Source organism: Polypterus senegalus, chromosome 4, assembly GCF_016835505.1.
Source record: "Polypterus senegalus isolate Bchr_013 chromosome 4, ASM1683550v1, whole genome shotgun sequence".
Classification (NCBI taxonomy): Eukaryota; Metazoa; Chordata; class Cladistia; order Polypteriformes; family Polypteridae; genus Polypterus; species Polypterus senegalus.
The window spans coordinates 3,957,322-3,985,191 of record NC_053157.1 but is presented as its reverse complement, the minus strand read 5'-3'; the positions used below and the strand labels follow the sequence as shown (position 1 = coordinate 3,985,191).

Here is a 27,870-nt window from a genome sequence, read left to right as displayed (position 1 = left end):
TATCATTACAGCCAAGAAGTACAACCAAAATATTTCCATCCTAATGTCACTTCATTTGTTTCTGTTTTAAGTTTAAAACCTCTTCTCACTTACCTAGCTTGAATTCTCATTCATGGTATTGCTGTAAACGTTGTAACTCCAATCTTCTATTCTAATTTCACATCTTTTGCAGATGCACACACTTCAATAGCTCAACGGGTGCCGGGCCTTACGAGGAAATCATTTGCTGCCAAGAAGCATCTCTCAAATGCACTTCTTTGCAAAACGCTATCAGTGTATGAAATCGATCTGTAACAACTTATGGAAAAATTCAAGTGACAAGGCAGAGAGACAGGAACCACTCAGAGTAAAGTCTACACCATCTCATATTATTTCAATTCTATTTAGAAATCATTAAGAAATAACGTTTATGCAGGTAGAAACCATTTCAATTTTAATGACAAAGTCCTGAACAAGTCAAACAGCCGAAAAGAGTTGTACATATTTTGGGGGAGAAAATTTGTTTTGTTTTTTTTTTGCTTTACCCAAATAGATAAATAGATAATACGTCATCAGCTATAAAGAGTGTGCATGCTGATCAGTCATGTGATTCTTCATAATGGGCATACCCACTGGCGTAGGTCCTGCCAAGATTGAGCTCTGAGAAGGGTTCTGAAACTTCAATGTCAGATTCCTTATCCTCTTCTTCATCATCCTCCTCATCCTCATCTCCATATTCCTCTTCATCCTCTTCCTCCTCCTCCTCATCTTCACCACCAGCTCCACCTCCTCCAGATGATACGCTCCTCCAGTAAGCATCATATCCAGAAGCCCCATCACCATCATCTGTCCCACTTTGCCGGCCAAATTTCAGAGAGCGAGCTGCAGCAAGAAGGAAAAACAAAACCAAAAAAGCAACATTAAGAGAGAAACTCTGCAATGGAGTTCTGATGTCTTATTATAAAGTTGAACTCATAATTAACGGTTTCTCTTCACCAACTTTTATTTTTTCCTCCTTCTACTGCCATGTACTGTACGTTTTACATTTACAAATACCATAAATTTACATCAAATGTATGTTTTTATTATATAATAATAATAATGATAATTGTAAGGTTTCTAAACTCTTTTGGGGCTCCCTACAATGGGACGACACACCAAAGAGCGTCCAGAAGCGCGATCGCTGTCTGTGGAAGGCAGCCAATCAGAATATCTAATGATTACATCCTGCAAAACCCCCCGGTAGAATTTTAAAATAAATATGCCTCGCCTGAAAAGTGACAGAGGAGGGAGTAAGAAGAAGGGACGAAGATGTCAGAGAGAAGGGAACAGAGGGCGCCAGCAACGTGCGGCCATTTCCAACCGATCATCAGAAAAGCATCTCATGAACAGCTATGAGTGCTCGATCACAAGCCACCTGTGACATCCATCCTTTACTTTTTTGTAAGCTTTTTCTAAAGACTATATATGTCCAGACTTTAGTATCAGTCCTATTTTTTATTATTCTTTTTTTTACTAGTATTATTATTCCTGTAATAAATACCATGCTGCTTTCAACTTTCTATGCTTTGTCTTAATGTCTAGAGTGACTGAAGTAATAAGGTAGATTTCTTTGAGAACCTGGTGCAGCCGGAGATTTGCCATACGCTCTGTGCTGCGAGGTTTATTAAGGGTTAAGGGTATGAGCTCCACCCAATAGTAGGGAACAGGACGTAAAATAAGGCATTCTTGGCTGATAAATGGCCTATAGTCAAGGGTGCCGAGCCTTTGCATGTTTAAATGTATTCTTATAGACCAAAAGTAATATTTAGGTCTGATATATCTTTAAAATATTGTATGTTGTTCATGCCGATAATAAGTAAGTCTCTTGAAGTGCTGAGAGACTGACAGGCTGTGTTATTCCTAAGGCACTTGTGTGGTTTAAGTGGTAGAGATTAACCAGTGGTGTATTTGTTATTCATTGGGCACTGTTGTGATTAGGGTCTGTGTGTATGCAAGTCTCATGAAGTCCCAGGAGAGTGACAAGTTGTTTTATTCATAAGGCACTTGTGTGGTTTAAAGTGCTAGTGATTAACCAGCTGTGTGTCTGTCATTCATGGGGCACTGTGGAGTTTCTGTGTGTATGTGTATGGCTATGTACGTGTGTGTTAATCTTAGGGCTGGTTTATACTTGACGTTCAGAATGCGTACGTGCCCGCATCATGGCTGCCACACGTTCATTTCATGCGCCCTCTGAGCACATCCTCAGAAATTAACGCGACGCGTGCGCGAGTTGCAGTACCAACAAAACGTCAGGGGCGCAGTGTGCTAAAAGTCGGAATGTGATGTCAGAGTCTCTGTTTACTATCTCCATGTGACAGAAAGCCTCTATGCAGCTCCTACGGGGTTCGATGTGCGTGCTTCGCTGTTTGATGAATGGTTCGATGTGGTGAAGCAAAATGCCGACATACAGATGCATTCGTGGTGCTTTTATATTCAAGCGTCGCATATTCCCGATCGTAATCTATACTAATAAAAGACAAAGTCCTCACTGACTCACTCACTCACTGACTTACTCACTCACTCACTCATCACTAATTCTCCAACTTCCCATGTAGGTGGCAGGCTGAAATTTGGCAGGCTCATTCCTAACAGTTTACTTACAAAAGATGAGCAGGTTTCATTTCGAAATTCTACGCGTAATGGTCATAACTGGAGCCTATTTTTTCTCCATATACTGTAATAGACTGCAGCGCGATGGCCGTGGGAGGTGGAGTTGTGTGTCGTGTCATCACGCCTCCCACGTGATCACGTGAACTGACTGTGAAGGCAGTATGTAGAAAACAAGGAGGAGCTCCAAAGAGCGCTGAAGAAAACATGCATTATACAATTGAGAAGGCAGCGAAACAATAAGAAGGGAGAGAGTGACGCATACAAGCATATTCATAAGTGCAGCTACTGCGAAAACAAAGCACGGTGTAAACCGTAAGTTTAAATTAAGTTCATAGACAGGCTGCCACTGGCGTTTGTCATGCCCACTACTAATACGATATTTGCGGGATACAAGTTTAATGAGAGGACGCAGGGTATAAACGAGAGTTTTGATCACTTTGTAACTAAGTTAAAATTGCTGGTGAAGGACTGTGCTTATGCAAATTCCGAGAGACTGTGTTATTGGGGGATTGACGTCATCATCTCCCCTCCCATTCACCTCATTTCGCTCTGAGCTGAGCTCTGCAGCTAGCGCGGTCTTGCGGAAGCAACTTTGTGACGCTGCCACCAAATACTCACAGAAAAATCCACAAATTAATACACATGCTGTCTCTAGGGTTTCTCCACACTCTGAATCCTCCAGGCACTACTGAGCATATTCTAATTTTGAGGGTTGGGACACCACTAATATTACTGAAAACCTTACAGCCACCGAGAGTTTGTGACGGCACGAGACTTCAGATCAATTCAACAGCTTTATGACACTGAAAAGCAAGCGAATTTAGTTGCATTACAGAAGTTGGACTTTGTGGCTCTTACTGGGGATCACTGGACTTCTGTGACCGTTAGTAATTTTAATTACATCTAATTACAAAATGTTCAATGATCACACTGTTTTAGCCTAATGTACAAAATAATTTTGGCTAAGGTTACTCAGAGTTTAAAGATGAAGCTGGTCAAATTACCTTTTATGTTTCTGACTTATTTTTTTTTTTTAAGAAGAAAAACTGCACTTTATGTTGAAATTTTTCTTATTATTATTTAAAGACAATGCCATTCTGAACATGTACTTAAAGTACTTAGAATACCACTTTATTTTTAAGTCTGCCCAATTTTAGCCAGGGATGATATTTTTTTTTTCTGTTTTGAACTGAAATGCAGTTTAAATGCATTTTTTTTTTCAGAAATTAAAACTGCTTGAGTTTACAATATTCATATGTCCATGTCTATTATTTGATTCTGTCACCCACTAAAACCCTTTTACATTAAAAAAAAACCTTTGCGCTTTGGGGTAAATTTACTTGTGCGATTACATGCGATTAATCAAGATTAATTAATTACAAAGCCTCTAATTAATTAGATTATTTTTTTTAATCGAGTCCCACCCCTAATATATATATATATGTAGATATGTATATATATATGTGTATATGCATTTTTTTGTTTTTGCAACTTCACAACAGCAACATAATGTATAGCGTTATATTTGAGCCACTGAGAAAAAAAAATAAAGGACACGGTGAAAACGTGTATTTTGTGATTAAAGTGGAAATTTCGGCTTTAATCTCAAAATGTCCACTTTAACCTTGTAGTTTATTATTAGAGCAGACCGTCGTAAATGTCATCCCAGTTTTTAATCGCTACGAGCTTCTTGGACCTGACAGTAGCGGCAAGCAGCAATAGATCACCACACAGAATAAATTAAATGTATGATATTCTAACTCTCTGCACATTTTGAATCTTTAGATTTATACTTGATATCACTTTCATGATGAAAAGCATTAAAGTATGTTACATATTACATATAATTTCGTTTAAATAATGAATACTGTTAATAATTACACACATGGGGGCAATAAATACACACATGGGGGCGATACTGTGGCGGAACGGTAGCACTGCTGTCTCGCAGGGAGTTATGTTGCTGATATTTCCTGCTTGTATTCCACAGATTTGGGGATCTGGTACTGCTAAAATGACGCTAGTGTATGTGTGTGCTTGTATTCACCTTGCGATGAGCTGAGGCCTCATCCAGGGATTGTTTCTCACTCGTGCCGAATGCTTGCTGGAATGGACACATCCCTGGATTGATGGATTTAATCAATAAACATCCTTTTCAGAGATATTGCGGTAAGGTGTCATCGGAATTTATTAGGTGTTCTAGGCAATTCACAACACAGAGAAGCCGAACATGTTCCCACCGTGATAATATTTCGCACTGCCACCTGGTGGATTCCTCCAGATTTACTTAAAGTGCACGCGCAAGTATAAACACTACAACGCTTACATAGCAGGAGCGTCCGCTGCAGCATGCTTCGCGTGAAGTATACCTCCAGCCTTAAGGTGCAACAGCAGATCAACCAGGTAACGAAACTGCTGAGTACACTTACCCTTAGGTTAAGGGTAACCAGAGGGGAATACCATGATAATACACTGGGCAACTGGCATAGTGATAAGGAGCTGTGAGGAAAATTAAGGTGATTCGGCACAATGAAAAAATGTGCAGGTTTTAGAGATTCTAGTGTTAAGAAAAGGCAGGTTGAGGTATGGAATGCACAGTATCCAGAGATAAAGGAGAGAATGAAGAGGAAACTGATGTCCACTATGAACAATGCTACCCAACCTCTCTGTAGCACACTAGCATGGAGTCGTTTAGACAACAGTAGTGAGTTAAAAAACAGTACTGGGGCTCCTCCATACTTACGGCAATACGCCTTTATAATGTCTAACTGGGGCTGTTCTCTTATCTTTAACCAATTCACAGCTTTTCTTTTTTTGTGCAACTCTTTGTGTGCATTTAACGCCGCAGTGTTTCTCAATGCCATGTGCGTGATGTTACCATACATTCCCTGTGTTAAATCAATTTGGGTATTGACTTTATTTCTAAAAGTAATGAGTGGAAAAAATAAGTGGAACCAGATTTATTTCAACCTTTATTCACTATATCAGATTTTCAGTGGGTTAAAGTTTCTATTCATCAAGTTGAATGTTTGTTTATACAGCCTGTCCTGAGTGGCCTTAATTGAGTTATTAGTGTGTCTGTTGCTGTATTTATGGGTCTAAACTTAGAGGCAGTGGGAAATTCCAAGCGAGTCAGCCAAGACACTGGAACAATCTGAAAACAAATGAAGATGGTAAAGATGCTGATTGAGCAATTGTATGCAAATACAAGCATCTATGGATATGATGGTGTGGTTCAACAAAACAATCACTTGTTGCTTCCAGAAGCAACTTGAGCCAGGAACTGTGGATAACTGGGCAAATAATAATAATAATAATAATTCTTTGCATTTATGAGGACAAGGCAGAGTTAGCAAGGGGTTGGTGAAAAGTGTTGGGTGCTTTTGTTAAAAACGACAATCAAAGTGTTCAAAAGAGCAGTGCTCCAGAATTTTAATAAATAAAAAATCCATAAAAAAGGGTGGCAAGAGGAGGATAAAAATGTTCAATAAATTCAGTCCATAAAAATGAGGTTAAAATCCCAGGCAGCCTCTATCCTTCACATAATCCGTGAGCCCCAGTACCTCCTTCCACAAAAACCTCCTCCACTTACCCAAGGCGGGATCTCAGCAGCGAGAGGAGACATCCACCAACAGATGCAGTCAATCTTAACACGGCTCAGGTCCCTCGCAGAGTGCCATGTCAAGCCTTGCTTCTCTGACTCAAACTCCTTGGCCTCGCGGAAGCCTTTGGTCGCTCATTATTCCCAAAATCACTCAGCAGGAGCAACACCTGTAATCAAGTACCGACTGTGCACTACTATAGGGGTCGTTTTTACGACCGCCTGCTCCATTTCATCGCAGAGGCTTCCTCATTGATCCAGCCTCTCTCTCTTACTTTCATTAACCTCGGTTCCTTTGTCTTTGTTGTTCTTTCGTTCCATTCCTTTCCCTTACCCCCTCACTACTCTGCAGGCTCTCTTTATAACGCTAATTGTTTGCAGGTGCTGTCCTCTGCCTGCTCCAAACACGGAATGAAGCACTTGACTGACACTGTCACATTTGCACATGAATAAGCGATCAGCCAAGCACCACAATTAACCTTGGAGTGGTCCTTGAACACTTACATGGGCACCTTCACCTGTTGGGAGCAAATACACTCCGGGACTCGTGATTATTTATTCAAATCACACTTCACCATGGACCTCTTATCACAATGGATCTCTCTCTCTCACTCTCTCACACACACACACACACACACACACACACACTGCATCATTCTAGCAGGAAGCACATATTATGTATTGCAAAAGGTTAAACTGAACACCAAGAAAACAGATAAGGAACCACCAAAGGAGTTATCACGTATCAGGTACCAAAGTATCTACATCCACCATTAAGAGAGTTCTTCATCGCCATGGCCTGAATGGTTGTCATACAAAGAAGAAATCCTTATTCCAAGACTGACATAATAAAGCCAGACTGAAGTTTGTAGGTGATCACCAGGATAAAGACCTGGCCTTTTGGAGGAGTGTTCTGTGATCAAATGAAACAAAAATTGTACTGTTTGGCCATAATATAATATACTACATTAATCCCCAATGGGAAATTATCACTACTATGTATGCAGGAAGAAGGGTAAGCCTTTTAAGCTAAAGTACACTATCCCAAATTTGAAGCATACATGTGGCAGCATCATATTTTGGGGTTAAATGGACTGGAGCATTTCAGAAAATAAATGCAATTATGAGGAAGGCGGATTATCTAGAAATTCTGAAGAAACACCTCAAGACATCAGCCAAAAAGTTCAAACTTGGTCACAAATTTGTCTTCCAGCAGGACGACGATACTAAGCATACACCCAAAGTTGTAACAAAATGGCTTAAAGACAACAAGGTGAAAGTATTGTGCGTGGGACATTACCAAGCCCTAACCTGAATCCCACAGAAACTAAAAAATGAGTCCAACCAAGAAGGCCCACAAGCTTCATTGATTTAACATCAATTTTGTCAGAAGGAATGGGTAAAAATTCCTGCCAGGTATTGTGAGAAGCTTGTGGAAGGTGACACTAAGCATTTGATTAACACGCAAGTCCACAAAAAAATAAAATGTACAGAAAACCACTCAAAATCTGCTTTAGAAAATAAAGGCAGACATAATTCCATCTCCTCTTAGCAGTTATTGTAACTTTTGTAAATAAGTAACAGTGGAACTGTATGGCAACATGACAAGTGTGGAGTTGGGAAAAAGTGAGTGCGAAAGATTTTACCCAAGGGGAGTGGAAATCTTTGGCTTCAACTGTAGTTATTCAATTGTGCCTATATACGTACATATCCCCCTGAAAATAATGAGGAGAACTCTAATGAAAAGTCATTTGATTAAATACAGCTCCATAAGCTGGGCCTACTGAAATCATTTCTCCATTCTTTTAACTACTGGCCTCTTAGTAGACACCTTTTAAAAGATGCCAAATGCGGACCAGATTTTTGTCAGAAAATGTGGAATGAAGGAAGGAGGCCTGTTTCAGAAATGTACTGTTTAATTGCTTGTTTCCTTTCTTTTTTTTTTTTGCTGTTATGTTCTTTTCAATTTCAGGACTGGTGTCCTGGGTTAGAGAGGCAATTTATTTCTCCTGGGAGGGAAATGTACAACAGTACACAAAGACATTGTTCAGTAAAACTCTACACTCAGTACAAAAAAAAACCAAAAAAAAACCTACTGACAATAATGCACACACAAACATGCACAATCAGTATGATACATGTTCACTGGTGACCTTATCCATCGTTACTTTACCAGAAAATTCAGTGTGCGGCTAGTGTGCCCCATGCAGTTTTGCAAGGCCAGCATGACCTGTAGTAGACGAGTATATAACACTAATCCCTTGCATCACAGGCTCTGTGGGTGTTAATTAGTCATAGTGATAGGATCACAGGGGGGCGCAGCGAGAGAAAAAGGGCTTGGAGTTGTGGACTCAAGAGTAAATATTTATCTCAGGGAGGGATTTATATCTGTGATTAATCTCATAGTCCTTTTAAAATACTAAATCTGCTCAATTATCAATACCAGAACTGTCAATATAACAAGCATTTTGGCGCTACAGTAATCCCTCGCTATATTGCGCTTCGACTTTCGCTGCTTCACTCCATCGTGGATTTTGCTTGGATTACATGCTTCCTCAGTTTGTTTGCCCAGTTGATTTCATACAAGGGACGCTATTGGCGGATGGCTGAGAAGCTACCCAATCAGAGCACATATTATGGATTAAATAAAACTCCTCAATGATATATGATATGCTTCACGCGCGGTGCTTCGCATACTTAAAAGCCTGAACAGCACGTATTGATTTTTGATTGTTTGCTTTTCTCTCTCTGTCTCCCTCTGACATTCTCTGCTCCTGATGGAGGGGGTGTGAGCAGAGGGGCTGTTCGCACACTGGCCTAGAGAATATGGACGCTCCTATAAAAAAATGCTGAAAGACTACCTTCACATTGCTCCCTTCCTTGTGGCTGTGTTCTCCGGCTGTGCTTCGTATACTTAAAAGCACCTATTGATTTTTGATTGTTTGCTTTTCTCTCTCTGACATTCTCTGCTCCTGATGCGCACTCCTTTGAAGAGGAAGATATGTTTGCATTCTTTTAATTATGAGACGGAACTGTCATCTCTGTCTTGTCATGGAGCACAGTTTAAACTTTTGAAAAAGAGACAAATGTTTGTTTGCAGTGTTTTAAAGTCCCTGTCTGTACAGCCTCCTGTGTTTCTGTGCAAATCTGTGACCCCAGCGTGACAATATAAAAATAACAATGTAAACATATGGTTTTTACTTTGTGGATTTTCACCTTTCGCGGGAGGTTCTGGAACGCAACCCCTGCGATCGAGGAGGGATCACTGTACTCATAAAAATGAAACATAATTCACATGTGATTGATCTATTGAATTGAAGACAGGACTCTTGACCAGTGAATTAGATGGAGAAGTGGGTGTCCTTGACAAAATAAATTAATGGAAAGGGTGAACCTTCCTAACCAATGAATGAGAGGAAAAGGTGAATCTTCTTGACCAATAAATGAGAAGGAGAGGTCGATTTTCTTGACCAGTGAACATGGGTGAGAGACAGAGATCTTCAATTCCAAAGATAAATCCTGTGTGAATTGTTTTCCTGTTTAATCTTGGCACTGATTTTTCCAAAAGCCTTGATTTAAAAATATTTTATCAAACATTGCATTACATTTGCACTTTGTGAGCTGTGATTCACTACACATTCTATTTAAAATGCTAAATCTGCTCAATTTTCACTGCCAGAACAGTCAATATTTGTTAGGCACATCAACACCAGGTATAAAATGAAACAAAATTTGCATGTAATTGACCTTCTGAATTGAAGACTGGACACTTGACCAATGAATAAGGGGAGGGGGGTGGATCTTCAATTCAAAAGAACAATCCCACCAGGTGCACTGGTTACCAATTCTGTCTCTCATCTCAGGTCACATTTTTGGCTACAATAATCACTCAGGCATAGTTGGCACACAGTTCCCTAAGCACTCGGGGACGAGTTCAGTTTCTCCATCCTTGACTTCAAAGTATTTCTCTGAGTTCACTGCTATTCCAAACCTTTCTGTGTTTTTGCCAAGGTTGGGGCAAAGTGAATTAATCTGGGTTTGCTCATCACTATTCACAAATATCAAAGTGACCTAAGCATTTCAGAATCAGCACACAACAATGTACTTCAAAAAAAAAAAAAAAAGGAAAATCTTTCCTTCATCTCAGATATTTCTCATTTAAGGAGGTCTATGATCTACATTCCAAGGTCTCTACATTACACTCAAACATCTCTGCATTTTCAGCTCAAATGCCTTTAGTTTTTAAACATGGTAAGGTAAAAACAAATACTCTGTGATTTGGATTTAGAATATGACCATCATCCCTCTTGCATGAAATAAAAGCTGACTTAAGGCCCACTGACACTACACTAATCTTTTTTTTCCCCCAAAGATGTTCAGCCATAGTCTTCATTGACATGATCTTAACAAGTTGTGGACAGTTGCAGCACCCTTCTGTGATGATCAGTCATGGGCTGATAGAAAGGACCAGGAGATGAAACCTCATGTCAGACAATAGGACACAGTTCAAAAGCTGTGAAATCAAAATAACTGAATGCAATGCAGCAAAGTCATAAAGAGTGCAGCAAGAATTTGTAACTATTTAAGCAGCAAAAAATTAAAAGCAGCGTGGCAAGAGTTTATTCATTCATTTTACACCACTTCATTGCCCAGGTCGAATTACACTTGGCCCCTATTCCCCCTGCATGTGGTGATTTCACAGGAGGGCATTCAAACATTGTGTTTTTATGATATGCCCAACCAGGTCCTGTGGTAGGCCCAGCCACCAGGTTCTCACCTTCAGGCACTTCTTCCTGTCCCGACTCCAGGAGGCAGCCCCGGTAACCAAATGGAACGGTACTCTTTTTAAATTTATGAGTTTGCATTATTATGAGCTTTAAATCGCTCTTTGTCTGACCTCTGAACCTGGAACCAATTTGCTTTGGGAGGCCCTACCAGGAGCTTGTGCTCTGGAAAACATAACTCTGAAAATCACAGGGGTACTCAAACCTCTTCACCACAATAAGGTGGTGACTCCCAGAGAGGTGTGACCAGGGCGAGGGAGGTTTGTTTAGTATATCCACAATCATGGACACCAAAAAACAAACAATGACTTTGCATTGGGCAGATGATGTCACTATGTGCATCTTCAAACCTCAGGGCTTTCATAACAAAACCACAAAATGGCAAAGACTGTGAAAAACAAAGTGGCATCCCATGAACTTTCAAAACAGAAAAACTAAAAAAGATACATAATGTGAACACAATTTGAATTTCTCAATGTCCAAAGCTATTAGTATACAGTAGAGTCTCGCTTATCTTACCTTCGCTTATCAAACATTCCGTATTATCCGACGTCCCACCGCAAAAAAAAATCAATTGGCAACAAGAACTGCAAGTTGCGAGCGTGAGTGTAGTCTGTTTTTTGTTGCTCCCAACTCTGCCGCAGCCAATTACAGTGGAACCTCGGTCTGCGAGCATAATTCGTTCTGGAAATGTGCTCGCAGTCCAAAGCACTCGTACAGTATATCAATGTGAATTTCCTCATAAGAAATAATGGAAACTCAGATGATTCATTCCACAACCCAAAACTATTCATATAAAAATGATTAATAGAAAATATTAAGTAAAAATACATAAAGCAAATTAACCTGCACTTTACCTTTGAAAAGAATCATGGTTGGTGTGAGTGAGTTTCTAAACTCTTGTGGGATTCCACCGAACAGGACGACACGCAGTCTCCCAGCGCTGTAGCAGTTTGCCATAAAAGCCAATCCGAAACGATCGCGGACATTCTGTAAGTTCTTACCGTCGATAGGTGATACAAGGAACAAGCGACATTATAAATGCGCTGGGCTCAGTATTACTTTCCCCCCCGACCCTGCCTGACTGCTGTGTCTGTGTATAGGAGAATGGCAGATCCTGCTACAATGAATAACCGCGCTGTTGCTGTTTCAAGCTGAATAAAGCTGGTGTTGCTAAAAGTGCTGAGACTCAGCTTCGAGTTTTCGGGTGCAAGACAGGGACTCGCACGTCACAGCACAAACACACACACACAGTCACAATGCTGTAGTAAACAGTATACTGTACGCTCGTACGGATGTTGACTATATGAGTGACGGAGTTAAGGCTCTAGAAACTGCAATTAATTATATTGAGCAACAAGAAGCAGCTACAGGAATCGACATAATGATGCTGCAAACTTCAGACAATTCTGTAACTGTAAGTTCATTTTTTTCAGTTAATTTATTCTGTTTTATTGTAAAACATGATTATTAGTAATGTAATGTGTAAAATTATAACATAGTTTGACGTTTAATAGGCTTTTTCTTAACACCTGCCATTATCCAACGTTCTGCTGGCCCGTTTATGGCGGATAAGCAAGACTCTACTGTATTATATGTGAAGATAAAAGTAAATTTACTAAGGCCAGGAAATATTTATCAAGATTAAAGATTTATACAACAGAAGAAAGCTTGATTTGGTTAATGACAGTCACAATGAGCTGCTCTAAGAAATATAGGGATATTGCAACAAACAACCCCGTTCAAAAACACAAAACAATATTACAAAAAGGAAAAAAATAAAGGCATTAAATGCATTATAAAGGAGTATTGGTGTAGGTATGAAGCAGCCCCAGTAGCGTTTCTTGACAAATTTCTGCTTACTAAAAGTCCTCAGTGCTGGTGTTTCCCAGACAGGATGTGCAGCACTGTCCACAATGGCCATCTGTTTTGTCATCACTCTCTTCTCTGCTACATGACCTGTTGTTATTTTAGTCTGAGGTGTACAGGTTGACTAGAAAATGAGCCTCACAAACGGTGGATGGCCAGGCAAATAGTCCATTATTCAGGACATCATCCATCTGTTTTACTCTGTGCTTACCCTTTTAACAGTTGGGCATATGTTGATTGGGATATCTCCAGCTCCAGAAGGGAAGAATCCACAATTCTTCAGAAGCAGCAGGCACATCATCACAAGGCACAAAATATAAACCTAATAACATTTTAATGTGAAGACGTGGGGAACCTTTCCATCCTTTTTGTAAAAGTCCACTAAATTAAATACTTGAGATCAACAGTATAAAGTAAAGGGGTGTGTGGAAGAGAGCTGAAGAAGAGAATGTAACCAGGGTAGAGAAGAGTGTTGGGAGTGATTTGTGACAGACGGGTAACAGCAAGAGTGAAAGGGAAAGTCTACAGAACAGTAGTGAGACCAGCTATGTTATATGGGCTGGAGACGGTGGCACAGGAGATAGAGCTGGAGGTGGCAGAGTTAAAGATGTCAAGATTTGCATTGGGTGTGACGAGGATGGATAGGATTAGAAATGAGGACATTAGAGGGTCAGCTCAGGTTGTATGGTTGGGAGACAAAGTCAGAGAGGTGAGATTGTGTTGGTTTGGACATGTGCAAAGGACAGATGCTGGGTATACTGGAAGAAGGATGTTAAGGATGGAGTTGCCAGGCAAGAGGAAAAGAGGAAGGACTAAGACAAGATTTATGGATGTGGTGAGGGAGGACATGCAGGTGGTGGGTGTAACGGAGCCAGATGCAGAGGACAGGAAAATATGGAAAAAGATGAGCCACTGTCGTGACCCCTAATAGGAGCAGCCAAAAGAAGGAGACGACAGTGACTGAATAAGATAAAAGAGGATAGAATCGTGAATATCTGTTGAAAAAGACACGGTTATACCCTGAATGTGAGAAAGTTTTTTACTGCACTTTTGTGCCACTGACTTGCTCAAGGTTAAACACTAAATATATAGTTGAAATAAAAAATGAGGTCTTACAGTGTAAAGTCAAAGTTGTCAACTGTTAAGCTACACAACCTACTTACAGGTCAGAGTGGTGGGATCAAAGGGTTGATGTTTCAACAACTTTTTCTTTAGGCTAAAATTGACACTAAGAGGCTAAACTCTTCCAGGAAACAAACCACTGGTCTAACTGGACGGAGTCTTGTGGAATTTTAACTGTATTATAAATAATATTCACAGAAAATTGGCTTTTAGATTACTACAGCTCTTAATAGAAAGGACTTGATTAAAAGTTATCAAAACTGTGTTCTGAGAATGAAAAATATATTCCTGATTTAAAGAAAGCCAGAATTCTCAGTGTTTTTTAATCAAATGAAAAGAGAATGAGCCGAACTTAACAAGTGCACCAATTACAGGCTTCTGAGTAGCAGATGGGCTGTGTCAGCAGTAGAAATGTACAGTGAACACAACCCCCAAAAATGTGTGAAATGTTTGGACCCGAACTTACTTGACATGCTAAGATCTTTGGTTCCCTGAGTTTCGTGACCACACTTGGGACAGGGAGGCTCTTTCCCCTTCTCATGTTTAAATACTTTACTGCGAGCATGATCATCACAATAGCAAGCCTGTTGGGAGGAAAAAAAGACTTGATTAATTAATAACAAAATTAAGAGCACTAGTATTCATTATAACTTTGCTTTGGTAATAATAACTAGAGTTGCCTACCCCAACCACGAATTATAACCCCCAAAAATGAACACTATGGTTAAGTCTAAATTAACAGAAAACCTATGTTATCACACCTATCTAACTCATTATGGGGTATCTCCAGTAAGTGGTGACTCCTCCCTTGGAAATCAAGTTAATTTAAGAAAGTAAAAATGAATATTTTAAATTGTCATGTGTTTCTCTAGACGAAGGGAAATACAATGGTATAGCCAAACAAAGAATTGTACTTGGCATGTTGTTTAATGCAAACTGCTTACCGTTTTCATGAAACCAGCCAAGAAATTCTCATTTGAAAACAAATGCTGGCAGGAATTCCTCATGTCTCTGTTTTCATTAGGTTGGCAGAACACTATAAGACTTTTCCAGCTATCTTCAGTCATAATCTTGAATGATACATTCTTGATGAGTCACAACGTGTTCATGTCTGCCAATTATGAACATCATAAGTGCACTGAGAGGAGCCACGACAAAATCAATTAGGCTTGATTTTGTGTTAAGTTGTAGGAGTGGCGTTGTGTGTATGTGTGTGTGAGTGAGAGCGGACAATTAAAGAGTACAATGCATACAATGTAGCTTGAAGGAAAACAGGCATTTAGGGCTACACAAAAATAAGAGAGTCTTGTCCGTCTGACATGTTGAGTTTATTGTAATACGTCAGGAGCCGAGATTGTGGCAGAACTCGCCACAAAGGAAAACATCTGTATAGTCACTGGCACTCTTAGGTAGCACATTAATTAGAACTCAAAATGTGGTGAGATTGCGATACTTTGGAAATGAAAAGCTGTTCTGAGAAGTCGTGTAGGAGTCAACTAATTCATCATAATCTGTAAATCCTGGTCATGTGAAATGACATCCAACACAGTCCAACAGCTGCAGTCATTTAGTATGACATGCTGTTCAACTCAAAGCTGTATAATGTGATAATAGCTACAAACGGGAGACTTATCTACTACTATATGAAGGGAGAGTGTCGCTAAGATTTGAATATCTGAGAAGATGCAAGCCTGATGAAGACTATGGAGAAAAGTGAGTAGTGAAAAGAATTATTCAGCAAGGTAAAAATTAAGTTTTATGAATTAATAGCAAAAAAAAAAAAAAAAAATTATAAAATTTTCTAGGTATCCATCATATAAACAAAATAGGAAAAAAAAGTTTTTAGTCTTACTTTACAGCGTAGGCAGGAGTGCTGTCCAAGGCGGTTGCAAGACACACCTAAAAAAAAAATAAAACAAATGTAATCAAATAGGCCAACACTGGACTAGCTACTGTTATGTTAGCTATTAAGAGTCAAAGCCATTACTAATTTGAGAGAAATTCACAGAACAAAGTGTGGAAAAATAATAAACAGCTTGATCAATCTGATGTACATGACAAAAGCCATGCAGACCCTGTCTCGTCCATAGTGTACGTGACAAGTGCAACTTCTTGTTTTTCCTAAACCGCAAATGACCAACTGATGAACTTAAAAAATATTGTAAAATGCTGATCTAGGCAAATGTCGTAAGATGTAATGTCTTTTTTTATTATTAATTTTATTACAATCCATACATAGCAATCAAGTTTTTACAAAAAAAAAGAATTATGTTAAGAACAGATTGATCCCCACCCCTGAGAGAGAGAGCAAGGCAAACGGCATAAAGTTTAAGGCTTGTAAACATACCTAAATTAATAAATTATCTGTGCTTTCTAAACTTATTTTAAAATATTACTGATTAGATCCTGCCATGTTTTGAAAAAAGTCTGTACGGATCCTCTAACTGAGTATTTGATTTTTCCAACTTCAAATAATATAACACATCGGTTTCCCACTGACTTAAAAGAGGAGAGTTTGGGTTCTTCCAGTTTATCAGAATAAGTCTGCGTGCCAAGAGTGTAGTGAATGCAATCACAATTTGTTTGTCCTTCTCCACTTTAAGCCCCTCTGGAAGAACCCCAAACACAGCTGTTAATGGGTTAGGAGGGATTGTGAGTCCAAGGCTGTCTGAAAGGTAATTAAAAATTTTTGTCCAGAATAATGTTAATTTGGTACAGGACCAGAACATGTGACTCAGTGAGGCTGGGACTTGGTTGCAACGTTCGCAGGTTGGATCATGCCCTGGAAACATTTTGGAGAGTTTTAGTCGAGACAGATGTGCTCGATATATAATTTTGAGTTGTATAATTGTATGCTTTGCGCATATGGAGCTCGAGTGAATTCTCCGCATTGCTACTTTCCAATCCTTTTCTGATATATTAATTGAGAGATCTTTTTCCCAGTGTCCTCTTGGATCTTTGAAAGGAAGGGATTGTAAAATGATTTTATATATTGTAGAGATGGAGTCTAATTCCTTGAGATTGAGCAATATTTTTTCCAGCGTGGATGAGGGTGCAAGATGAGGAAAATCTGGAAGGTTCTGTTTAACAAAGTTGCTGATTTGAAGATAGTGAAAGAAATGTGTAGCTGGAATGTTAAATTTGGAATGTAATTGTTCATAGGATGCAAAGACGTTGTCTATATTGCTACGCTTGCGCAGCCGCACGCTCTCATTTAGCTACAGTCCCTTTCCCACTATCCAACATTTCTGAACCCACTGGGTTACCTTGTCTTCTCTACTTATTTACTAACCCCAAAACCCCCACTAATTCCAGTTGTGCTACTCTATCTTTAATTTTCCCCCCACCCGTCATATGACTACCCCCATGTTTTAGTCTCATGATATAATATCCAAATATTTCACTGCTTCTATGGCCAAGGCCTATATGCTACACGAGGAACGTATACTCCAAATTGCTTCATCAGTTTCCTCATCCCCTTCCCCCTCTCCTCCTCCTTCCCCACTTTTTACCTCCGCCATCTAACTTTCCTTTATCCCTTGTCACACCCAGATTGTTCAAAAGGGGGGAATGTGGAAAAAAAATAAACAGCTTGATCAATCTGATGTACATGACAAAAGCCATGCAGACCCTGTCTCGTTCATAGTGTACGTGACAAGTGCAACTTCTTGTTTTTCCTAAACCGCAAGTGACCAACCGATGAACTTAAAAAATATTGTAAAATGCTGATCTAGGCAAATGTCGTAAGATGTAATGTCTTGAAATACTTGTGCAACTAAAAAAGTCATTAGACAAAGGCCCTATAAAAAATTTGAAACGCTGACCCCTCGGGGCAGATGAAGGGTGGTGCCCTAGGACTGTGCTTCTCTGTCATTTAACCTTTGCCTGGTGTGTATCAATAAAATATTTTTACTAACTTTAATTATATCTCTCTGTCTTCAGTCACAAGAAAGCGACACCTCACAGAAAAAGTGTCCACAAAAGGAGTCCACAAATGCTTCTTAAAGACACTGAGGGCGTTTTGCAGTTTGGATGGAGGTGAGCTGCTCATTCCACCTCCACCTAGGAGCTGCACATGAAGACGTTCTGGATTAAGATTTGATGCCATGTATCAACAGACACTGTTCATTAGAAGATATGAGTGGGTGAAAAGGAGCATAGGATCTCATAAGTGTCTCCATATACACAGTTGCTGACACACACGGACTACAATGTAGGCAAGCATCAAGAATCTGAACTTCACGTGTGCTGCTTACAGGGGAGCTAGTGGTGTGATCTGAAGAGAGGAGTGACATGAGAGCATTTTCAATGGTTCAACACAAGACCCTGCCGCTGCATTTTGAATCATCTGCAGCAGCTGCCAGCTACCTGCCAGTAGAGAAGTCTTAATAAGACATTAAGATAGGGAAAAAAGACAACATCTACATTTGTTGAATCATTTCTTTGACATTAAAGAATTATGAATTCATTAATAAGAGTGATAAGCTATTACCCTAACCATAACCCCTCCGGTTGAAATTAAATCAGGATAAGGTGTTTAAAATTGAGAGTGGCATGGTGGTGTATTCCAAGTCCTGGGTGAAAGACTCAGGTCTACTTGGAATTAAGTGTGGTTGGTGTGGTTCTGGCTATGTATACAGTGCCTAAAAAAAATTATCCTATCCTGTCAAAAATCCTTCCTTACCTTTTGTCACATTAAACTCTGGAAATGAAAATAAATATAATTAATTCTAGCTAAACTTACGCATCATATCCCTTAACATCGAAATGAAAAGAACATTTTAAAAAATCCTGAACAATTATTAAAATTTAATTAGTAAAATACCTAGTCCGGATTAATGATCAGCCCCTTAGATTCACCATTATTAACTTGCACTGGTACAGCCACTCAATAATTGTATTGGTTCTGATTAATTCTGGCTATTCCTTGAGGATTCTACTGCTAGTAGTGCATTGAAATGAAAATTATTTACCATAATTAGAAAGGAGTTTTCAAAAGGGCTCCGGGAAAGGCACTATTTTCATAAGCTTTACACAAAGTTGGCCTGTATGGCAGGGTGGAAAAGGAGAAGCCTCTACTGAAAAACCACACTAACTCTTCTATGCACTTTGCCAAAAAAAATTAAAAATAAAAACAAGCACCCCTTGGAAGATTCTGGTGCCATGTAGCAATAGTTTTCACGGTCAGATTAAACTTTTTAGACTGAATATCAAACGCTATGTTTGGCAAAAACCAAACACAGTGCACCACCCAAAACACAGCATACCTATTGTGAAGCAAGGTGGAGGCAATGTTATTTTTTGGGGGCTTCTCTTGAGCAGCGACTGGGTGATTGATCAGAATTGATGGGAAAGTGGATGCTGCAATTTACACCTTAAGCTGCAGACCTCTGCCGAACAGCTGAAGATGGACAGGTGGTTCACCTTGCATCACAACAACCCTAAACGCAGCATCAAAAAACTCAATGAAGTGGCTTAAGGATAGGAAGATGAATGTCCTACAGAAGAAAATCAGCATCCTGAAAATCTGTGGGTAGACTTGAAGAGAGCAGTCCATTGCCACTCACCATGAAATTTAAATCATTCCGCAAGGAAGACTTAAAAAATGTTTTAGAGTCTAGGTTGGCAAAGCTGGTAGAGACATACCCAAACAGACGGTTGGCAAAATGCAAAGCAGCACAGAATGCCCAAAACACACAATTTCACCTGGAAAACTATATGTTCCTCAAAATAAGTCCCAGCTATCAGTGATACTACTAATAAGGTAAAAAAAAAGTAAACAACAAGAACAAAATAAATGTAAAAAGAAAGGGAAAAAAAAAACAGCAGAACTAGACAGTGATCTGCTACTGAGATGTACTGTACTTAACCTCATTCAAACATTCAAATGATATTTTCCTGATTTTTAGTAGAAGGAGAAGACAGCACAAAAAGTGAGAAAGAAAAAGGGAGATAGTGGAAATAATATCTGTTAAATGTAACAATGCTATACAAGTGAGTGGTAGAGAAGTATAAAAAGTGCAAAAAGAACAAGTTTAATTTGAGTTAGAGAAAAAATGAGAAGTCAAAAATCATAGCTTTGGAGAAAAAAAAAAAAGAACCCACTCAAACAATAACAAAATATTCCTGGATGATCAACAAAAGTTGTGAAAGAATGATCTATGACTAACTTTGGTGCCAATATGACTGGTGAGAAGCTAAAACTGCATTTTTCAGTGTCAGCCTCGTTAATAAAGATTATCATAGTTTTGCCTTTTTTATATTAGTTTTTATTTCATTATTATTTCTTGCTTGGAAATTCAATTTAGTTTTAGTTTCCCTTCACTGCATATTTTTAGTTTTAATTTCACAAAGACATTTCTATTTTTATACAGTATATATTAGTTTTAGTAATTATGTGATAGTTAAAGGGCCACTATGGAGTTTAGTTTTGTGTCACAAACAGACAGAACTGTACACTTAACAGGTTTGGATACAAATTTAATGTTAGTGGAAGCTTACTACACTATATAGTTTACTATGGTTTTGTTTTTGTCTGTTAAAAACAAGCATAATCAAAACCAGATATTAAATATGAACAATTTTATAATTTTTAAAATATTTTCTATGTCATTTGTGCTGACTGGTGGTATGTTTCATCTTTTCCTTGTATTTCCCATAATGGACCAATTTGTGATGAAATTTAAGAGAATTTTAAGGTTTGAGGGTTTTTTTTTTTCTCTAAATGCACACATCGTCTCCTGATCTAAGACAATGTGCTTACAATTAATGACTTTAATGTTGCATTCAAAAATCTCCCATACTGGGCTTTGTTATTTTCAACCAGCCATATTGACCTCTGATTCCACATCAGTCACATACAATTTATAGACAGACTTGCACCACCTGCAAGCCTGAATAGATACCAAAAATCAGAAAACAGATTCCATTGTGTTCCGACAGGTGTGATCATGGGGGATTAGGAAGAACAGGGCTCTTAGGTTTGAATCAGTGTGCAGACCTCACCTAGCTATACTGAGGGAAACAAAGAAAAGCAAAGTATGTAGTGTCAAGGTTAGGGGGTAGTGAGACTTGAGTACGAGCAGGTAATAGGAGAATGGACAGCCACAAAATGACAGTAACACCATCTGAGATTAGGAGCAATATATATATTTTCTAAACCCGCTTATCCAGAGCGAGATTGTAGAAAACCTGGAGCTTATCCCAACAGCTTTAGATGTATGGCAGGAAAAATCTCTGGACAGGTGCCAGCCTATTGCAACAATACTATATATACTGTATGTAAAATGTATGACATGGCTGATGTTAAGAACAAAAAGAGTATGTTATTTCAACTATCTATTTTGAGAGAGAGAGAGAAACTGAAAAGACGGAGACAAATATTTTAAAACATAATTCTGTCATAGGATTATTTTCACAATATCATGTATTTAGACTTGTAAATGTAAAAGTAAAAAAAGAAATAAATTAATAAATACAGAATAAATACAAAAACACATTAGCAGGTTTAATTTTTCACTGGTTAGCAGCCTCTCTTCACCTACCTACCTGTAGTTCAGTAGAGACATTGCCAACTCAGGAATTTTATATGGTTTGTATCGCTTCCTTGTTAAACGACCTTTTTAAAGCAAAAGTGACTGATCAGCAACAATATGCTGATCTTGCATGTTGACCTAATCAGTCTCACGATCAGTGCCGTTTAATTTTCAAAAACGATTTCTCCTGTGCGAAGTGGCGGGTGAATTACTGTCAACATAATACAGTCACCTGAGAAATAAACTGAAATGTTACTCACTTGTGATATTTCTCTCCACACTGTAAAGGTTTTGTTGACCAGCATACTCCGGCATTTCAATTACATCTTGATATATAAGAAGTGCAAAGAAATGTAGCAGCTCATCATAATGAACATCAGACTGATATAGAGCCTGGAATTTGGCTTAGTGTGTGCTGCTGTATTAGTTGCTATGTACGTATTCTATGTTGGGTTCAGCCAGAATTACAGCTAACAGACCGTCATATATAAATAGACTGTAATTCTGTAAGGGATTATCTGTAGCTAATACTTCTCTCTTGAACTCTGGAGACGGGAGTGAGCTACAGCTTTGAAATTTGACAAGCACATTCAAAGCAAAATCATCCCCTTGGTACGCTTCACTAACACTTGGCCCAGAATTTACCAATGCTGCCACTATCAGCTCCTGAAGAAATGTCACTATTATCACACAGTAAATCGTTTTCTTCGTCACATGCTTTATGTGCCTGTATTCAGTTTGCTCTGTTACTGCAAATGCTGTGTCAACACCTGCCCTCTGTCACCAGCCCGTTGTTCACTGGATGAATACATGCAGGAGGCTTGTTTTGGATGAATTTCTGTTTTAGAGTTAAAAGTTAAAGCATTCAAGACTAACAGCAGGAATATCAATTCAAAAACCAAATATGAAATTCTTATTAATATATTTTGACTAATTTCGGGACCCGTGCTGCCCAGGTTAGCCCTTGCGTAAGTCTGGTTGTTATGAAAACAAAAAATATTTTTAAACACACTTTAAGCATCTTTTGTTTGTTATAGAATCACAATGTTAGATTGGCAACATTTGCATCATTAGCTGGTTTAAAAAAAAAAAAAAAATGTACTAAAGAGTAATATTTAAGTCAAATTAATTCAAATTTAAAATGTCACAAAAACCTGGTGCTTTAATTGTCCAAATCTGCCCTTCTTTTTTTATTTTTGCACAAAAGTCTTGTGTGAAATCAATCTTGTCAGTTTTACATTATGCTAATGTTTTAGAATTCTTGTTGTGCCGTTTTTAAAGCAACTTACATGCGCAATCAGACTTTGTTATTGCTTAACCTGCGCAAAAATCCAGAATCACAACATTAACTCACTGTCGTTACCTGTGGCCAATTAATCTTGTCTGTTCAAATACATGAAAAAGGTGCATTCACTACGTGCATCACACTTTAAAGTTTATACTCATGAAAATTAGTTTGCCTTCAAACACGACACAAGTGACACAAGTTAAGTGTTTGCATGTACTTAATTCAGGAATGAAGTATGCTGCCTTGCCCATCCTGCTAACTGCATGTCTCGGCCATTATGCATTTCTGTTAACACCGTTCATGCCATATTAAGAGGGAGGCATGGCTTGTGCAACAAAACATTGAAACACTAAATTAATTTTTTTTTTTAGGCTTTAACAAATACTATAGGGCAGCTCATTTCATTGCCAGTGAAGACAAGCCAAACAGCCACTTTGTTGGATACTTGCCTTGACTGTTATTTGCTACAACTGTTGTTAGCACTTCTAGTGTGCAGTATGAGATGGCGGATGTGTGTGTGGTTTTCCTTGCCATCCTGAACTGTACATACTGGTTAGAAAATGAATGGCTGCTCAGACAGACATGTTTAGACGGCATCACTGCAATCAGGCAAATGAATGTAGCTTCCACTCTTTTATTGGTATCGCGCAGAATATCGTTATCACTTCCATCTCCTCTTACAAATTCATGACACTACAAGTTAAATCTGACCAGTCACATTATTGGTCTCTCAAAGCATGCACTGATCTATTTCTGAAAATTGAGAAATAGACAAAAATATGAATAATGAAAAGTGCATGTGTATGTTTGGGATGTTTTTATAATAATAAACTCAATTCCTGCAATCATGTACTGAAATTCTCCTTCCTTGAACATAAAGCATTTCCAGAAAAGATGTCTGCAGTTTTTGTTTTCGATGTATGTTAATGTGGAGCTGTATCATCACCATCACTGTGAGCCACTTTCACATGTAGTTTCTCCTCACAAATTATTGTATCTTACTTTAATGTGTATACATGCAGTCATGTATTAGTACCATTATTAACTTTCACTCACTACTACCGATACTGTAAAAAAGTGAATACGGTTATGTTTTTGGAATTTTGGTATTGACATGGTAAAAACGTTTTACGTGTTATGAAATCCCTACTGACACTCAAACATTAATAAAATGCAACACAAGGCAACAGATAACCAGTAATCTTGGGGCTCTCAAATAGTCCTGGAGGGCCACCATTTCCACTCCAATCAATCACCTATTTAGCTGTTAATGGCACATTTGCTATAATCTAGGGTTTGTTATTACTCTCATTCAGCCACACCAAGCATTTCCAAAACTGTTCAACAACCAGAGGAGGTTGCCATCCAAATATTTTATGCACCAGAGCAGAGTATTTCTCACGCCTTCATGGTTTTCCGTTCAAATTCTTTATTGAGACCCATATTGTATGATGGACACGGCTACAAAAGGGATAGAGTTAGTCTGTTCCTCAGTTGTTCTGTTTTGAATCTCATTATTGCTTGGCAGGTGGTAATAGAAAAAAATGAGCAATTAAAAAGCAAGTCAATTCATATTAAGTCAATGCAGTATGTTCTATTAACATTAGTAAATGGTTAGTTGACTGGAAAAAAAAACCTGCAGCCACTGTGGCCCTCCAGAATCTGAGTTTGGCACACTTGATCAATACAGTCTGCCATCGTTAAAAATGGACCTGGTCCTGGGACAGAAACTCACTACTTAGACACGGCTCACTGCAGTGACATGTCCTTTGTTCGTGTAAAATATGACAATTTTTTTGTTTTTGGGACGGCAAAATATAAAAAGTAAAATCAGAGAAATCAGTATTAGTAACTTGTAATCAAAGCAGCACTAATTAAAATGTTAAATGAGCAGAGTATTAACAATATACATGAAACAAAAGCCCAAACTAACTAGTAGGACCAATCAGGACCAACAAAACTGTGCATGCATGCCCCTTCCAGAAGCTTTTTAGAGCAAAGATAAGAATTTAGTTACTTAATTTTTTAGGGGGGGTTTTGTCACCATTGCCATAGGGAAAAAGAGACACTGCCCTGTTAGTGACCTTAGATAAGAGTAAAATGTACACATGACAAAACATTCAGCAGTGTCTGAGCGCTGTGCAAGCACTGTACACCTCAATGGACTGAGTTCAGTGATAGTTCTAGAACCTTCTTAATCCATTTTACGCATTCGGAAGGAAAAGGCTATCCCACCAGGACTGGGCAAAAGGCTGTACATGCACATAAACACACAATTTGCAAATGCCAATTAACAAACTAAAAAAAAAGCCTTTTGTAATGAATTCCTTCCATGTTTTAGCATGTTTGCCCACACAGGAATCCACAAAGTGCTTGATGTGAAAACAGATGAATGGCAGTACATTCATACCACATGCACTTCAGAACAGGTCTTTCACTTGAAGCTAAGCATGTTTGGTTCGGTCCGTTCAGTACTTGGATCGGAGACCATTTAGTAAAAGCTCGAGTTGCTGCTAGAAAATGTGTTGGTGAATCCAGCAGGGAGCGCTTACCCTGTGGTCTGAATGTGGATCCCAATACACACAGTGCAAGAACTAGGACATTGTGCTGTAAGCATGGCATCGTCCTTCGGATGAGACGAAAACCCGGGGTCATGAATATCTGAGGTCATTAAACATTCATGGGCATTTTTCGAAAAGAGTCGGGTGTATCCCAGTGTCGTGACTAAAATGCCCTCCTTGGCCTAGTCGTTCTGGCCCCTTTATCATCCCCCATCTCTAATTGTCTCTCTCTCTCACCATTTCACCACCTAATAGTTAATGTGCAGTTAGCACACTAGTGCAATAATGGCTGCTGGCCCAACATCCTGGTAGGTGCCACACATTGGTGGTGGTTAAAGTGGTTCCCCACCCACTAAAAGTGCTTTGAGTAACAAGAAATGTGCTATATAAATGTAAATAAATTACTATTACTTTGTTTTTGTCTGATTCTTGGTCCTTGAAGACAGAGTGGAGTGGCAGGGTTTATGGGGGTGGTGTATGGGCTTTTATTTTTTATTTATTTATATATAAATATATATATATAAGTTTGGACACACCTCCTCATTCAATGTGTTTTCTTTATTTTCATGACCATTTACATTGGTAGATTCTCACTGAAGGCATCAAAACTATGAATGAACACATGTGGAGTTATGTACTTAACCAAAAAAGGTGAAATAACTGAAAACATGTTTAATATTCTAGTTTCTTCAAAATAGCCACCCTTTGCTCTGATTACTGCTTTGCACACTCTTGGCATTCTCTCGATGAGCTTCAATAGGTAGTCACCTGAAATGGTTTTCACTTCACAGGTGTGCCTTATCAGGGTTATTTAGTGGAATTTCTTGCTTTATCAATGGGGTTGGGACCAGCAGTTGTGTTGTGCAGAAGTCAGGTTAGTTGGACGATCATTTATTTTTCAACAGGACAATGACCCCAAACACACCTCCAGGCTGTGTAAGGGCTATATGACCAAGAAGGAGAGTGATGGAGTATTGTAGATGGTCATGAAAATAAAGAAAATACATTGAATGAGGAGGTGTGTCCAAACTTTTGGCCTGTACTGTGTATGTATGTATATATATATATATATATATATATATACACACACACACACACACACACACACACACAGTGGCTTGCAAAAGTATTCGCCCCCCTTGAACTTTTCTACATTGTGTCACATTACAGCCACAAACATGAGTCAATTTCATTGGAATTCCACGTGAAAGACCAATACAAAGTGGTGTACACTTGAGAAGTGGAACGAAAATCATACATGATTCCAAACATTTTTTACAAATAAATTTAACAAATACACACATACATACATACAGTGGAACCTTGGTTCACGAACGTCCCGGTTCACGTACAACTCGGTTCACGACCAAAAAGCTCGCCAAACCTTTGCCTCGGTTCACAACCACACACTCGGTATACGAACACGTTTCCCTTGCCTCCTGAGCTGAGAGAGAGAGAGAGAGCAAGAGCGAGCGAACACGTGCCTGCTGGGGAGGGGGGGGAGGAGAATATTGCTACACGTGTTTGCCTGCCTATCTGTAGGCTGTAGTGCAAGCGAACCACAACCCCCACCACAGGCAGCCTGAGAGAGAAAGAGAGCTGCCATGCTTTTTCATTTAAGCAAAGCCGCTCCTTGTTCATTGTTTTCAATAAGACGTGCACTCTCTTTGTGCTCCACAGTATTTCATGTGCTTTTGCAGTTATCTATGGCTTCTAAGCAAGTGGAGAGTGGTCAGAAGAAAGTTTTGAAAAAAATTGAAATCGAAGTAAAGAAAGAAATTACAAGAGGTGGAAAAACTGTTTACCAGTTTACTCATTTACCAATTTGAGAACCCTCGTGCTTTCAAGCAGCATAATGTAAACAAAGCCAGACTGCCAGTAATGTGGAGGGTCACAAGAACTTTCTTTTTGGAATGGCTGCATGAGGCTTTCACTCCCACCAGCTAAACAGCTAAAAGCACCAGAAACCCAAGAAATGACAAGAGAGAAAACACCTGAAGGAAAACACTTCATGCAAGGTTAGTTTTCTTGGTGGTTTTTGTATTACGGATTTTTCAAAAGTTAATTTTTTAGTTCATAATGCGATTTGTTGCAATGTTATTTTTCTCTTTTTTCAAATGTTCGCTTTTTTCCTTGTGCTTAAAACTCATTAAAAAAATTGTTTACATGGAGGACTTCATCATGTGATTTGTTGCAATGTTACTTTTTTGGTTGCTTGTGAGTTGGTTTTGGCAAGCGCTTCGGATTTGTTGTTCCTTTTTTTTCTGCTGTGTTTAAAAGTCATTTTAAAAAAAATGCTGCGCGAGCACGTGCTACAGAGAGATTAGAGAGCACAAGGGAGCAAGCGCAGAGAGAGAGAGAGAGAGAGAGAGAGAGAGCGGGCAGCTGACAGGGAAGGGATGGGGGGGTGTGTGTGCGCACGCTCGGAGAGCGCGTGAGCCAGCCTGCTCCCGTAGCCTGAGGTAGAGAGGGAGGGAGG

At 39.0% G+C, this 27,870-nt stretch overlaps 1 protein-coding gene across 1 annotated transcript in view; it reads right to left on the bottom strand.

Moving 5' to 3' along the window:
• Nucleotides 1–410: 410 nt before the first annotated feature.
• The window catches only part of znf330 (zinc finger protein 330), a 107,683-nt gene continuing 80,223 nt past the window's right edge, over nucleotides 411–27,870 (bottom strand). Inside the window, exons 8-10 of the mRNA XM_039750182.1 lie at nucleotides 15,860–15,906; nucleotides 14,474–14,591; nucleotides 411–861 (exon numbers count right to left, since the gene is read on the bottom strand). Coding sequence (XP_039606116.1) covers nucleotides 578–861; nucleotides 14,474–14,591; nucleotides 15,860–15,906 — 449 coding nt within the window. The 3' untranslated portion in view covers nucleotides 411–577. The remainder of the gene's footprint in view (nucleotides 862–14,473; nucleotides 14,592–15,859; nucleotides 15,907–27,870) is intronic.